The sequence below is a fragment of the Phoxinus phoxinus genome, assembly GCF_949152265.1.
Source record: "Phoxinus phoxinus genome assembly, chromosome: 18".
In the NCBI taxonomy this organism is placed as follows: domain Eukaryota; kingdom Metazoa; phylum Chordata; class Actinopteri; order Cypriniformes; family Leuciscidae; genus Phoxinus; species Phoxinus phoxinus.
The window spans coordinates 27,711,842-27,726,460 of record NC_136893.1 but is presented as its reverse complement, the minus strand read 5'-3'; the positions used below and the strand labels follow the sequence as shown (position 1 = coordinate 27,726,460).

Here is a 14,619-nt window from a genome sequence, read left to right as displayed (position 1 = left end):
AGTTAGCTTCAGTAAAGTTATAGCTTCAGTAAAGTTAGCTTCAGTAAAGTTAGCTTCAGTAAAGTTAGCTTCAGTAAAGTTAGCTTCAGTAAAGTTAGCTTCAGTAAAGTTATCTTCAGTAAAGTTAGCTTCAGTAAAGTTAGCTTCAGTAAAGTTAGCTTCAGTAAAGTTAGCTTCAGTAAAGTTAGCTTCAGTAAAGTTATCTTCAGTAAAGTTAGCTTCAGTAAAGTTAGCTTCAGTAAAGTTAGCTTCAGTAAAGTTAGCTTCAGTAAAGTTAGCTTCAGTAAAGTTATCTTCAGTAAAGTTATCTTCAGTAGAGTTATCTTCAGTAAAGTTAGCTTCAGTAAAGTTATCTTCAGTAGAGTTATCTTCAGTAGAGTTAGCTTCAGTAAAGTTAGCTTCAGTAAAGTTAGCTTCAGTAGAGTTAGCTTCAGTAAAGTTGGCTTCAGTAAAGTTAGCTTCAGTAGAGTTAGCTTCAGTAAAGTTAGCTTCAGTAGAGTTAGCTTCAGTAGAGTTAGCTTCAGTAGAGTTAGCTTCAGTAAAGTTAGCTTCAGTAACGTTAGCTTTAGTAAAGTTAGCTTCAGTAGAGTTAGCTTCAGTAAAGTTAGCTTCAGTAGAGTTAGCTTCAGTAAAGTTAGCTTCAGTAAAGTTAGCTCCAGTAAAGTTAGCTTCATTCATTGAGTGAAAAGGTATGATGTCACATGTGCGCCTTTTCGGGTTGTAGTCTTTGTAATGACGTATTTTCACAGTCTTATACCTCAACAGTTTTACATCAAACTGCGACTTTCTTGACTTTAAAATGTATCTTTTAAATTGACAAACATCATATGTGTAATTCAGGGCACAAATCAAACGAGATTAAAATATTTGTTGTCTCTCGCCATTGACTACCATACAATATTTTTCCGAAATAAGGTCCCATGTGGTCCACCGGAAGAGGAGGGAGATACTACGGTGTCCCAGTAGTGCACAACACAACGAAATTTAAAAAGCAAACATAAGTTCACAACACAACGAAATTATGCCACAACACAATGGAAAATGTACAACACAACGGAAATAAGCCACAACACAATGAAATAAAGCCGCAACACAACGGAAATGGTCCCGACCACTAGAGGGCTCTCGGAGTAAATGGCGCTTTTCCATTACCAGTGGAAACTCGACCCGTCTCGTCTCGGCTCGCTTTTCGCTCCGGTTTCCATTGCAGATAGTACCTCCACAATAGTATCTGGTCGATGGACAATGAAGGAAGTCGTGTGTATGCTGTTTTACATAATATTAGTAATGGGTATGTCACGCAATCTCTGGCCAAACTATTTAAAAATGTCGGGGTTATTCAGGATACTCCGTCTGGCGCGTGCAATGATGACGCGGTGAATAGTGACGATTCTCTCTGACCAATCAGCAGTCAGCCGTGTGTCACGTCACATTTTAGTATCGCCTCAGCTCGCCTCGCCGGAGGTGATACGAAAAAAGTATCTGAAAGCAGGAACAGGTACAACTTTTACACAGAGGAAAACCAAACAAAGGCGAGTCGAGTCGAGGCGAGCTGGTACTGTGTAGTGGAAAAGCGCCTAAAGTTAGTTTTCCTTGCCATTGTTCTATAGAGTCAGCAGTCTAAATATATCAATACCACGATTAGTTTTAACAGTGTGTAACCATTGTATATCAACATAAAATATGACTTCAGAATCACATACATGAATCATAGCTGCTTATGTATACTGGAGAATGCTTCCACAGCGCATGATCCCCGAGGGAACGTCTGCCAATTCCAACAAGTGGTTAAAATAATAATTTATTATAATTAAATTATATATGTGTGTACTGTGCATACAGGGAGCTATTGGCACAATTGCTGCGCAGTCTGGTTACTAGGAACTACAACCTTTAAAACATGATCAAATAAAAAAATGTTTTTTGTTATATTACAGAAATTTTGTTTCCTAAAAATAATTGTTTACTGTAAATACATGAAGGGAGGTATTGGAAAAAATCACCTGTAGTAAGTCAGTCTTACCAATACCAAGCTTTGGGTTTTGAACATGTCTGTTTTTGAATGTTAAAAGTCATTTTAATTTATACAAATTATAAGTTTTAACCACTTGGAGGAATTGGCAGACGTTCCCTTAGGGATCATGCGTTTAATAAATAAATAAATGTCAATATACAATGGTTAGCTACATACTGTTAAAACTAATCGTGGTGTTGATATATATTTTAGACAGCTGGCCGCGCTCCGAGAGCCCTCTAGTGGTCGGGAGCATTTCCGTTGTGTTGCGGCTTTATTTCTTTGTGTTGTGAACTTATGTTTGCTTTTTTCCTTTCATTATGTTGTGCACTACTGGGCCACCGTAATATACAGTATGTGCTAGCTGCATGTTTTATAGAGTAGCGGACTTCGTTTCATTATTTAGCGGCTCGGTCCGCATTATTAAAGAGCAGAAACTCGTTCGCTTTACACTGGAGATTCAAAAGTCAGGTCTGTTCATTCATCTTTGTCCTCTCTATTCAACTCAGTGCTGATGTCTTCCAGAGACACGTCGTAAGAGTGCGTTCTTTGCATTCCCTCGCATGAATTCGGCTACATACCAACACATACAGAAAATACAGTGCATTCAGAAAGTATTCACAGCGCTTCAGTCTGTAGGAGTATGATGTGGCACACCTATTGTTGGGCAGTTTCTCCCATTCTTCTGCACAACCTCTCAAGCTCATCAGGTTGGATGGGGAGCGTCGGTGCACAGCCATTTTCAGATGTTCAATCGGGTTCAAGTTGTCCCGATAACTCCTTTATTATCTTGGCTGTGTGTTTAGGGTCGTTGTCCTGTTGGAAGATTTTCTTCTGACCTGGAAGAGCAGGTTTTCATCAAGGATGTCTCTGTATTCATCTTTCCCTCGATCCTGACTAGTCTCCCAGGTCCTGCCGCTGAAAAACATCCCCACAGCTGATGCTGGCCAGGTGATGAGCGGTGCCTGGTTTCCTCCAGACATGAAGTTTGCCATTCAGGCCAAAGAGTTCAATCTTACATTTACATTTATGCATTTAGCAGACGCTTTTATCCAAAGTGACTTACAAATGAGAACAAAATAAGCAGCTACAATATGCAAGTGCTATGACCCTTCCCAGTTTAATCTAACGCAGTATTTTTTTAATTTTTTTAAAGATAATAGATATAGAATAGAAGATAAATATTTGTTTCATCAGACCAGATAATTTTTTTCTCATGGTCTGAGAGTCCAGCAGGAGCCTTTTGGCGAACTCCAGGCGGTGTCCTGTTACTGAGGAGAGGCTTCTGTCTGGCCACTCGACCGCACAGGCCTGATTGGTGGAGAGCTGCTGTTCTTCTGGAAGGTTCTCCTCTCTCCACAGAGAAACGCTGGAGCTCATCGGGTTCTTGGTCACCTCCCTGACTAAGGCTCAGTTTGGCCGGGCGGCCGCTCTAGGAAGAGTCCTGGCGGCTCCGGACTTCTTCCATATACAGATGAAGAGGCCACTGTGCTCATTGGGACCTTCAATGCTGCAGAAATCTTTCTGTACCCTTCCCCAGATCTGTGCCTCGATACAATCCTGTCTCAGATCTACAGACAATTCCTTGGACTTCGTGGTTTGGTTTGTGCTCTGACATGCACTGTTAAAGCTACACTGTGTAGGATTTTCTCCCATCTAGCGGTGAAACTGTACATGACTACCAACTGAATATTACTTTCAAGCCCCTCCCATGCCGAGGGCGTTTTAACTCCTACGGTGGCCATATTATTCCAAATCTGCCGGCAGTCGAGAGTAATCTCCCGCTCGCATTCGTCACGGCGCCACTGAGTGTAAAAGCGCGAAAGGCGAAGCTTGAATTTCCAGGTATGTCCCTCTTTGGCTAATGTATTTTCAAGATGGAGGCGCAACATGGATGCCGCCGTTCAAATGACTCGCTCGTATGTATTATAAATGGCAGATTCTACGCTTACGAGAATACTTGATTAGTTGGTAGAAGCAATTATACATTAATGAGCACATATCATTTTGAAAGAACAAAGTGTTTTTGCTAAGAATCAACTTAAAAAGTACACAGTGCAGGGGCGGAGGCAGATGATGTAAACATTCGGGGCTTAGCCCAAACCTAGGGGGGTCCGGGGGCCTACTCCCCCGGGAGATTTTTTTACCATTTACGTCAGCTAAATGCACTATTTTTCAGGCTGTTTGAGATAATAGACTGCTTAAAAAACTATACACTATCTGGGAAAATGATGATTGTTAGGCCTACTCAGTAAAAAAAAAAAAAAAAACTGGACGTGCGAATGAGGTGAATTCGCGTCTACCGCGCCGCGCTAAACGCCTCATTCGCGTCGCAGGACCTCCAGACGTGCGTAAACGCGTCTTCAAATTGACTTAAACATTGAAATCACTCGCGCCAGACGCTCTATTCGCGTTCGGTGTGAACGCAACATAGCCTACACTTGTCCGCAGTGCGTCCGACGCTGCTTCTGAATCTCTCTCCGGCCGGTGAGGTTTACTGTTAGTGTTCCATATAAAAAACTTTGTTATGTCCATATTAACTTCAGCCGGTTAGCCAGTAAGCTCGCTACGACGCAGGTGAAAACACACAGTAACCCCCCAGCCCCTGATGACAACGACGAAGAAGAAGATTTATATTCTTCGTTCGTTTTTATTGGCAGTTGGCAAACAAGCTGAGTGATGCGCGATGCATTACCGTCCGCCACCACGCACGGTAATAGAGCTTTTGTTTCATTTTTTGCCGCTCCAGTCAGAAAGACTGAGAAGGAATGGAACAAAGTTGAAGTTATTTTAAAAAACCTAAAAGATTCGGGGCTTTTGACAAAACATTCGGGGCTTAAGCCCAATTAGCCACCCCCCCGCTCCGCCCCTGACACAGTGTAGCTTTAACTGTGGGACCTTATATAGACAGGTGTGTGCCTTTCCAAATCATGTCCAATCAACTGAATTTACCACAGACTCCAATCAAGTGCACGATGTTATTTTTGAAAACGGAGAGGGTGAAATGTCAGTTTATGAAAAAAGCCGTCCACGTGTAAACGTAGCTAAAGGCTGTGGATACTTTTGTACATGTGATTTATTTTTATTTTAATTTTAAATAGATTTGCAAAGATTTCGAACAAACTACTTTCACATTGTCATTATGGGGTATTGCTTGTAGAATTTTGAGGAAAATAATGAATTTAATCCATTTTGGATAAGGCTGTAGCATAACACAATTTGGAAAAAGTGAAGCGTTGTTAATACTTTCTGGATGCACTGTATGTCTGTAAAAAGCATTTTATATGCACAGAACGAGCATTAGATCGCGTTCTGCACTGAACACAGCGATGAGTTCTCATCTAGACTGAAGAGAGTGCGTTTCAAGCTTTTGTGAACATATTTCATATACTCTACCAGCACACACGTTTCATCACGTTTTCTTCAAATATTTGATTCATAAATATTTTGGTGGGTCTTAAGTTTGGAAAGACCCTGGATTGGAAAAGTTTGGGAACCCCTGGTCTAGTTGTCTCGCTGTAATGCATTTGTCAGAGCTTAATGTTAAGTTTGTGTTTTTGTGTTTTCCATGCTATAGCTATGCGTCAGTGTACCGCGAGTTTGAACGCACCATTCTGGCGTCCAACACACAAGAGGATCTCAAGTGGTTCAGTAATAATCACGGTCCTGGCATGCATATGAACTGGCCCCAGTTTGAGGTACACAACTTTGAATGAACAAAGAGGTTTTAACAGTTGTGTGACCTTTTCTAGTTTGCTTATAAGGTACAAGAGACCGGGGTTAGTGGTCACATGTGAAAGTTGTCACAGACTGTAATATCCCAGTAAGGCTTTAAGTCAAAGGTCCAGTTGCACTCTAGAAGTTTTCATGATGGTTTATTAAACCTTGTAAAAAAAAAAATTGCATTTAATTTGTTTCATTTTCTGCTGTTTTATTAATTTTATTTCATGTTTTGTTTACGATTTGCTAATAAACCATTAAATACACATTTTAAATGCAGATAATCTATTAAATATGTGTTTATATGCTTTTCTTATTACTTTTGATTTCATATTTCAGAAAAGGTATTCTCATTCTTATTTAGTTTGATTATATGCTGGCGTGTTTAATGAACTTTAATTTTTTCCTGAAAGATAATGAAAAAGGGAAATGTTTAGCAGCTGTATGTAGTGAAACAGATCTTCTGTTCTGAATCTGTTTCTCTCAGGAATACAATCCGGACGCCACCAACGCTGTTGCCAAGAGAGAAAAGAAGAAGCCGGACGGCGTGGCTCCGGCTACTCCAAACACAGAGCATGCGGGTCAGGCCGGCGACCGTGGCAGGTCAGACGCCATTCCTGCTTTCTTTTATGGACAATATCCTTCTCTCTTTTTAGAGGTTGATTGCTTTCCCCTTCACTCGTTCAACAGAGAACTCACTTCTGATTAACAATCGTTTCTGGCCATTCAGGGTTCATTTTTAATTTGACAGGATGGATGCATTATAATCATGAAAATTTAAATAAAATAATAATGTTGGTAACACTTTAGGTTAGGGTCCAATTCTCAAAAAAAAAAAAAAAAAATCATGCAGTTTTCACAGTACTGCTTATTTTTTAAACATATTGCTAATATTACATTTCATCCACCCCTTGAGCACTCTTGTTTTGGTTTCTTTAACAGTACAGTACAATATACAGGACTATAAAACGGTTCTCTCGGCATCTAGCTGTACACATTTGTGGTTCTAATGTGAAGCTTTACAAGTGTACACACTAAAGTGTAAGTGTTGCTGTATGCTATCATGCTAACAGCACGTGTCCGCTGTGTTTGTCTAGTGTGAGCAGCTATGACAAGAACCAGGCGTACTCCACAGAATGGTCCGATGACGATCAGCCCGCCGGATACTCGGGGAACGAGACGAATGGCGGGGGAAACTCTTTCGAGGATGACACGGTCAGCAGAGGAGGCGTGCGAGTGCGGGCGCTGTATGACTATGAAGGCCAAGAGCAGGATGAGCTAAGCTTCAAAGCAGGTAAAGTGCAGTTTGATCAAATGCTGATGTTAGATGTCATTAGTGATGTTAAGGAAAACTGGAGCAAAAAATGTCACCATGTGCAAATCCTTTAGATTTAGATATTTTTGAATAAAGTACTTATTCAAAATAACAACTTTGGCAAATTATGTAACATTTTTCTTTAAATGAAAATATATTTATCTAATTGTATTAGTCTAATGGCATATAAAAATATATATTTTGCGAGGATTCCCATTAGCTACATAATTTGGTTACATAAAAATGACAAAACATAAAAATGTTAGATCTCAAAATTAGTTTCAAAATTAGTTCCCTTGTAAAAAAAGAAGTACACTTCAGCATATCTGCAAAACGAGTACTTACTGTCAAATTAATACATTTTAAAAGAATATTCTTAAGTGCAAACTGAATATGATGTTTTCAGATATGTAATTGCATTAATTGTAATTATATAAAAATGTATTATAGTTTTTTTTTTACCAAATTAAATTGGAGCGTTTAACGTGTAATTCCATTATTACTTCTATTGTCTTTAAAAAGCAAGAATTGAAATTTCTATTAAAACTTGTATGTCATGTTTTTAAATAAAGTTATAGTTATACATTTGTAATGATGAAGGTGCAATTTGGTACATTTACGATATCGAATAACACACAACAGTTTAGTATGTTAGTCAAACACATCAAAATAAGTGCACTTCTTTAAAGCACAACAAAAGATTAAGACATGATTTAAATGTAATTTTAAAGTAAAACTTTTAAAATCTAACATCAAGTGCTGTTTTTTAAAGTGTTTAATTGTTTTAAGAAGTGCTTTGTCTGTGCTTCACCCTAATATAGTCCCAAGACAATATCTGCCTAGGACATCGCCTAGTCTTAATCTGTATCGCTATTTGTACTCGTTGTGAATACGCAGGCCACAAGAAGTAATTAGGTGTTTTTTGTTTATTATTTTTTTATCACTTTTACTCAGGACATGCTAGCTGGCAACAAAGGATTCTATTCATTATGCTAAGCTAAGCTAGCGACGACCCTGCCAAACTAAAACAATGCATGCACTGAGACAAAAATGCATTTACCCACCTATCTAAATGTAGGAAAGACGGTGAATAAGCCCTATTTCACAAAAACGGTGATTTAGCACCATGATTTAGCAGTTGGGCTATTGCAAACAGAACCATATCTACTACAGAGAAATTTAATGTCGGCATTTGAGCAGACTTTGCTTTTCCGGTGAGCGTGAGTGCCGGTACATGAGTGGAGCGTGAGCAGCTGAGCACACGGAGTGGAACATCGAGCTTATAAAACTGGCCAGAGTTGATTTGAAATCGTGCGTCTTCAGAAGCGTAGCTGCTCGCAAAGTTACAAAAAATGCTGCACGAGAGTGAAACCTGAGAGCTGGACATTGTGAGGGTTGGGGCGGCATTTATTTCCGGCTCATGCCATTTTCGTCTTATCATTTTCGGTGGCCGAAATTTCGGTGCATCCTTAGATTTTTGACTATACATATGTCAGTTATAATATGTATCACCCACAGGTGATGAATTATCAAAGATCGAAGAGGAAGATGACCAGGGCTGGTGCAGAGGTCGTCTGGACAGCGGCCGGACAGGCTTATACCCGGCCAATTACGTTGAGGAAATCTGATCACCTGACTGGAGGACAACACACCTTTGGAGGCAGCTCTGATTGTCCGATCTAATAACATGGCACAAACGCCAGAGACTTAATATGAACGACTTTCCCTGAAGATGTGCAATGCAGTCTTGTTTAAAATCAAAAAAATCTTAGTAAAAATATCCACACTGTATATATATATATTGATCTTATCTGCGAGGCGGGGAAGAGCTTGCTCACTACTATCTGTTTGCAAATATTTAAAAATAATATACATACTTACAAACAGATTTGAACAAATAAATGACCCATCAGTTATGCAAGTACAGGATACACATTATTTGTGCAGATTACATGTTATTTAAAATGATAATACAGACATGAGTATAGAATACTCCTATTAGCATAATATCCAACTGAACAGTTATTCATGAGGCCATTCTGCTGTATTTTAGTACAAAGTTCATATAACAAATTCAGTGTGCCATTACACAGCAAAATCCCCAGAGTTAAATGAACAGTTCTTGACTCTTGACTTTGGTGTGAGTTTGTGGTCTTTGTAACGGTGTTTACCAAAACACATACTTTGTTGCAAAGAAAGCCAGAAACAAAGATGATCAGGTGATATAGTTTTCAGCATTGTAATGTAGAGTACTCACTAATAACTTTCCTGACCAAAAGTGATTATTTGTTATTAATAGATTTTATTCATCAACAATATTTTCTTGCAACAGATCAGACATTCTCAAATTAGATTTTTAAATAGACTGTAGGAACTTTTTTTTCTTCAGATTCTCACAAGACATCAAGAATCAGAATATGAATCTCAACAATGGTGACATGCGTCAGGCTGCAATGCATGCTGGGAGTCACCATAGTATAAAACTCATGGCTCCCAGCATGCACTGCAGCATGAAGCATGTCACCATTGTTGAGATTAATTTGCTGATCCTTGATGTCTGTGATTGTCTTGACGAAAGAATTCCTACAATGTATAAACATTTCAGAATGCCTGATCTTTTCTAAACTATAACATTTAACACCTAAATTAATTAATGTTAATTTTCAAAAAGAACTTATATAGCCGTATGACTGAAATAAAGTCAGTCTGGTCAGTAATAAGTGAAGCTGGTAATGCTGTTTGTGGAGTTGTGTAATCCTTCTCTGCTGAGATCTTCACAGATTTCATGTCTTTAATCATCAGTTGATTTCATCTAAGGCTGTGTCTGAAGTCAGTTGTAGTTCTTGTGTTTCTCTCTCCTGCATTGATTCTGCTTGTTAACAGCAGGTGTTCATCACTAATGCTCAATCATCACTTAATTGATCACTTTATTATCTCATTAACTTTAACACAGATTCAGAGTTACTTTAACTCTCTGTAGAGAGGGACCAAATGTTCTCTGAGCAGAGTTAAATTAACTCTGGGTTTTTTGCTGTGTATGGAGTACTCGTCCAGTGTCACGGTGTTTAAACAGAATATGACTCACAACAGGCTATCCGGCTTTCCTCTTACTCTCTCACCATCAGTCCATGCCTTGTTGCGCTGATTATTCTATTTGGTATCGTCTTGATGTCTTTACGCATAGCAGCATGTGCTATGGAGCATGTAGCCCTTGATTCCTCAGGCCATCTGTACTGTATGCAAATCCCACAGTGACCACAGAGGGCAGCAGACTCAATGTCATCCTCAAACCAGGAAGTGGTGGACCTGGAATATCTATGGCTGTGTCCGAAATCGCCCCCTATTCCCTTAAGCAAAACTTCTTTTTGAGGGGACAGCCATTTGTGGTGGTGTCCGAAACCCTAGTGGATACTGTCCAATGTGGGTACAGAGTAATATTATACAGGTCTAAATTCCTTTTTTAATTGATCATTAAATTGTTTGATTAAGTTTTATACATGCTACATTCCATGACAGAGTTCAAGATAAATATTTTCATTACTTCTTGAGTTGCCAGTTCGCTAAGTTTATTAAGTTTATTTAATAGAGTTTATTAAGGAGTAATGTAGGGAATAGTGAATGAGGGGCGAATTCAGACACAGTTTGTGTTCAGAACAGAATACTTCTTTAGGAGTAGTATAAAATGGATACTGCATACTATTTTTAGAAATAGTATGTGAAACAGTATGCATTATGCTGCGAGAACCTTTTCAAACAGTTGCATGCAATTGTTGGCATGTGACGTCTTCATGTTGCATGCGAGTGGTGTCCAGGTATCGTCGAACAATGCAGTTGTTTTGAATTTGTGAATTTTGAGACCTCCGGAATTAAAACTAGAGATTTTTTTTTTCCGTCATACTAGAAATGGAAGGTCAAGCACATTGCATATTAGTTTACTGTTGCTAAATGTACACCATCAATCTGGGTATGCCATGCCTACATACAATGTTCATACTGTACACAGTATACATACTATATACTGCATAAAGAGTACAAATAATACGTGTGCTGTTCTGAACATGACTCCAGTTCTCCAACTGGATGATGGTTGAGCAGTGTCATCTCATGTTTGTCAAAGTCATGTGTTGTTATTCGTTACTCCAAGAAGGTCTTGTATAAGCATTGTCTCTATTTGGCATGTGTTCATGGTCACTTCCTCAGATGGACATGAATGTTTTCTGTGCATGATTTGGGCTACTTATGCACAGCAACTTTAAAGTGCCCCTACTATGCCATTTTAAGGTTTGCTAAATTTGTTTTGAGGTCTCCTAAAATAGGTTTACATGCATCAAAAGTCAAAGAACAGTTTAATTTTCTGATAATATACATTGCAACATCACCGATTTCTTCACCGAAACCAGGGGTGTCCAAACTTGGTCCTGGAGAGCCACTATCCTGCAGTGTTTTGCTCCAACTAGCCTCAACACACCTGGCTTGAAGTTTCTAGTATGCCTAGTATGTGTACAGGAGCAGGATTGGACACCTCTGGTCTAATCGGTTCGATAAAGGATTTAGTCTCTCTATCCCTTTCCGAGATCTTCCTCTGCTCTGATTGGTCTGTTGCGATTGGTCGACCGCTTAAAGCATGTGTAGGAAATTAAATATCATTACCATATCTGAATTTCAGCTATGGGTCTTTTTCAGCACTTAATACACAGTGATTCGAACAGTAATGTTGGTGTTGGTTTTATCATATCAATTCCAGCCCGAGTCCTCATCCTTTGAAAGTGTATAAGTGGATTTGCTTCGTCAGCACAGAAAACAGTGTTTTCTTGACATGTCGACAACAAGAACTGAACTCTTCTACAACTACAGTGATTTAGGGGCAAAGTAGACGTTGTTCGCAGACAGCCAATGAAGACTCTGTAGATTTATGCAGGAAGTAAAGCCCTATTTGGACGAGTTTAGTTTAACATGGAGAGGTGGGGTGAAGTAATTATTACCACCAGAGCTTCTCAGTGACTTTAGTCCTGTCCGAATGTGCCATCTCAGTAATCATTACGGACAATGATTAAGATACGACTTTTACTGAACCTTCTGTAAAAAGGTCCAGAAAAATTACCTCAGGTAATACTAATCCCGTGCGAATAGACATGTCCGACTGTAGATATGTCCGTATTCTGTCATTTCCTGTTTAAAAGTAGGTTTTTGCGGTTTTTCAATTTTGAAAAAGCATTCAGGTTCGTTTTAGGCGGTGGGACTAAACTCAAGTGTTTTCCACACCATTCAGATCAAAAAGGAGGTCGAAAGCACTTGTTAGAGGCACAGAACTTCTCTTAGTGTTACGTAAGTGCCTATTACAAACATAATCCAATCTGAAGTTAATTAATACATTGTTTGACCGAACCTAACTCTTTATATAAATATAGGCTATATGTGTTTGCGTACATGATATCAGGAAAGCAACGTAATACGCACATGACGACAGGAAGATGACGGCGGTGCGTAAATCAAGTTACCCTTCCCACTTCTGCTAGTTTTACTGAGATATCTTTTCCCGTACAATTGGCCATTATTATTACAGACGTCCTGTGGTAAAATTGCATTACTCCATCTACCCTGGTAAAACTAATCCCGTCCGAATGGGGCTTAAGACTGGAACTACTGACGACTCATTTCAGGCAGTTCAGAATTGACTCTTTCTTTTGGGAGACAATAGCTCCATTTACCTGCACTTTGATCTTTGAAACATTGCAGACCTTTTACATTCACAAACAAATATATTACACACTATATGAAAGGTAATAATCGAAAAAGCATAATAGGGGCACTTTAACAGACTTAATCCGCGAGTGAATTTCACCTGGACCATCACATTCATCACTAGTTGATTCACTCTGAGGAATCCCTGTAGTTTCATGGCCTGTTAACTAACACGCACTGCTTTTGCATCAAGTTTGAAAAATGTTATAAAATCTTTTGAAATAATAAAAAAAGCTAAAAGGTTCACACAAAGTGCCAACATACGATTTACTGGCAATATACTGTAAATTGGTCCCAGAACTATTTGGACATTTAAGTCACTCATCCATCGGATGACAGAAAGATAGCACAAGCACACCATTCTCACAAAAACATTGTTAAATGAAAATGACAAAACAATAAAATCGTCTGCAAGAGCTAAGCAACCAATACATTTTTAAGTGTGACTCGAGTACTTTTTGCGACCACTGTATTTTATTCCTTCCACCGCTGACCTCTGTATGGCGTACCACCACGATTTTGATAAGGCAAGCAGTGCTCCTTGTGTGCCTGTATTTTCCAAATTTCAGTACTGAGAATATGTGGATCTGTGTATCGTTAATGAAGTTTCAGTCTGGGAGTGAAAATGAACAACAAACAGGATTAGACGTAATACATTCAGAGGAAAGACCCCCTAGCATCTTTGTGATTTGTCTAAAACTGTTCAGTCTAGAAGAAAAAAAAAGAAGAGATCTCCCATTGTCAAAATATTCCGTAATGTACACAAAAAAGAAGTACAAAAGGGTACATGTGTCGGGGTTATCGTATTGGGGTGTATCCTCTTTATTATATTCAGTGTGTATGAGTTGTGTTTATGTATAGAAAATAAAAATTGTAGTTTAATTGTAAATGTTGGGTAACAAAAGAACTACGCTTTGAAAAAATAACACTGTAATGCTCTATAGGTACCATATTGTATTAATATGATTTTGACTGCAATGAAATCACTATGTACCATACCTGTATAAATGCGTGTGGGTCTACGCCGTCATATTTGTATATGATGATGTAATTTATTAAGATTATATTCTACTGTAACTGTACAACTGTGTTGAGTAGAGACAAACTGCTAAGTTGCGACAGGAAACAACCGTGTAATTTAAATGCTATTTTTAATGTTGATGTGTTCTTTATGCAAATGAAGGGATGAAGGTTTATGTTGTGAACGTTACTCTTGCAGTGTAGAGGACGTGTGTATGTTCATAGTTAGTTGATGTAAATTGATCTCCTTGCTGGTGTAGTGCCTCCTCATCCATAACATAATGTTCATTTATATATGCATAAAGTTAATGATGATGAACATAATGTTGAAATCCTGATTTGAAGTTTTTGTGCTGATGTCAATATTGCAATATTAGTTTGGAAGGAGAAAACATGTTTGTTGAGAAAAATGTACAAAATGTGTGCTCCATTTTTTTGTGAACAAAGTTTATATTAGTTTCTCCTTGTCTCAAAATACACGCTTCTTTTTGTTTTTACCAGTTTATTTGGAAAAGTTCACACTTACTGAAAAAATATAGTTTCCCTTTCAAGGGAACTCGGTCTGCGTCGATATGAAGCACGTAAGAAATCAGTCCAATGGCGTGACGGAAAGTCATGTGACGTCATCGACCAGGAAACTATAAAGCATACCTGGAACAAACAGTAGCTTCTGTGTCTTCAGCAAGCGCGTGTGAAATTGTCTCGGTCTATTTATTGTTGTTTGTCCACAAGCAAAAAAATATGTATCTAGACAGGAGTATAATGCGCGCAAACAGCTTTCATCCTTGCCCTCGCTTCATTACGAGTA

The 14,619-nt window shown here is 38.7% G+C and overlaps 1 protein-coding gene across 4 annotated transcripts in view; it reads left to right on the top strand.

Annotated features, from left to right (window-relative positions):
* Positions 1-14,224, top strand: part of pacsin1a (protein kinase C and casein kinase substrate in neurons 1a) — a 56,432-nt gene extending 42,208 nt beyond the window's left edge. For 2 of the 4 annotated variants that reach the window (XM_079589049.1, XM_079589050.1), the window contains exons 7-10: positions 5,592-5,712; positions 6,222-6,337; positions 6,832-7,028; positions 8,568-14,224. In XM_079589049.1, the coding sequence (XP_079445175.1) occupies positions 5,592-5,712; positions 6,222-6,337; positions 6,832-7,028; positions 8,568-8,677 (544 nt within the window). In that variant the 3' untranslated portion in view covers positions 8,678-14,224. The remainder of the gene's footprint in view (positions 1-5,591; positions 5,713-6,221; positions 6,338-6,831; positions 7,029-8,567) is intronic. The other 2 variants (XR_013794912.1, XR_013794913.1) reach the window with 2 other exon arrangements.
* The last annotated feature ends 395 nt before the right edge of the window (positions 14,225-14,619 follow it).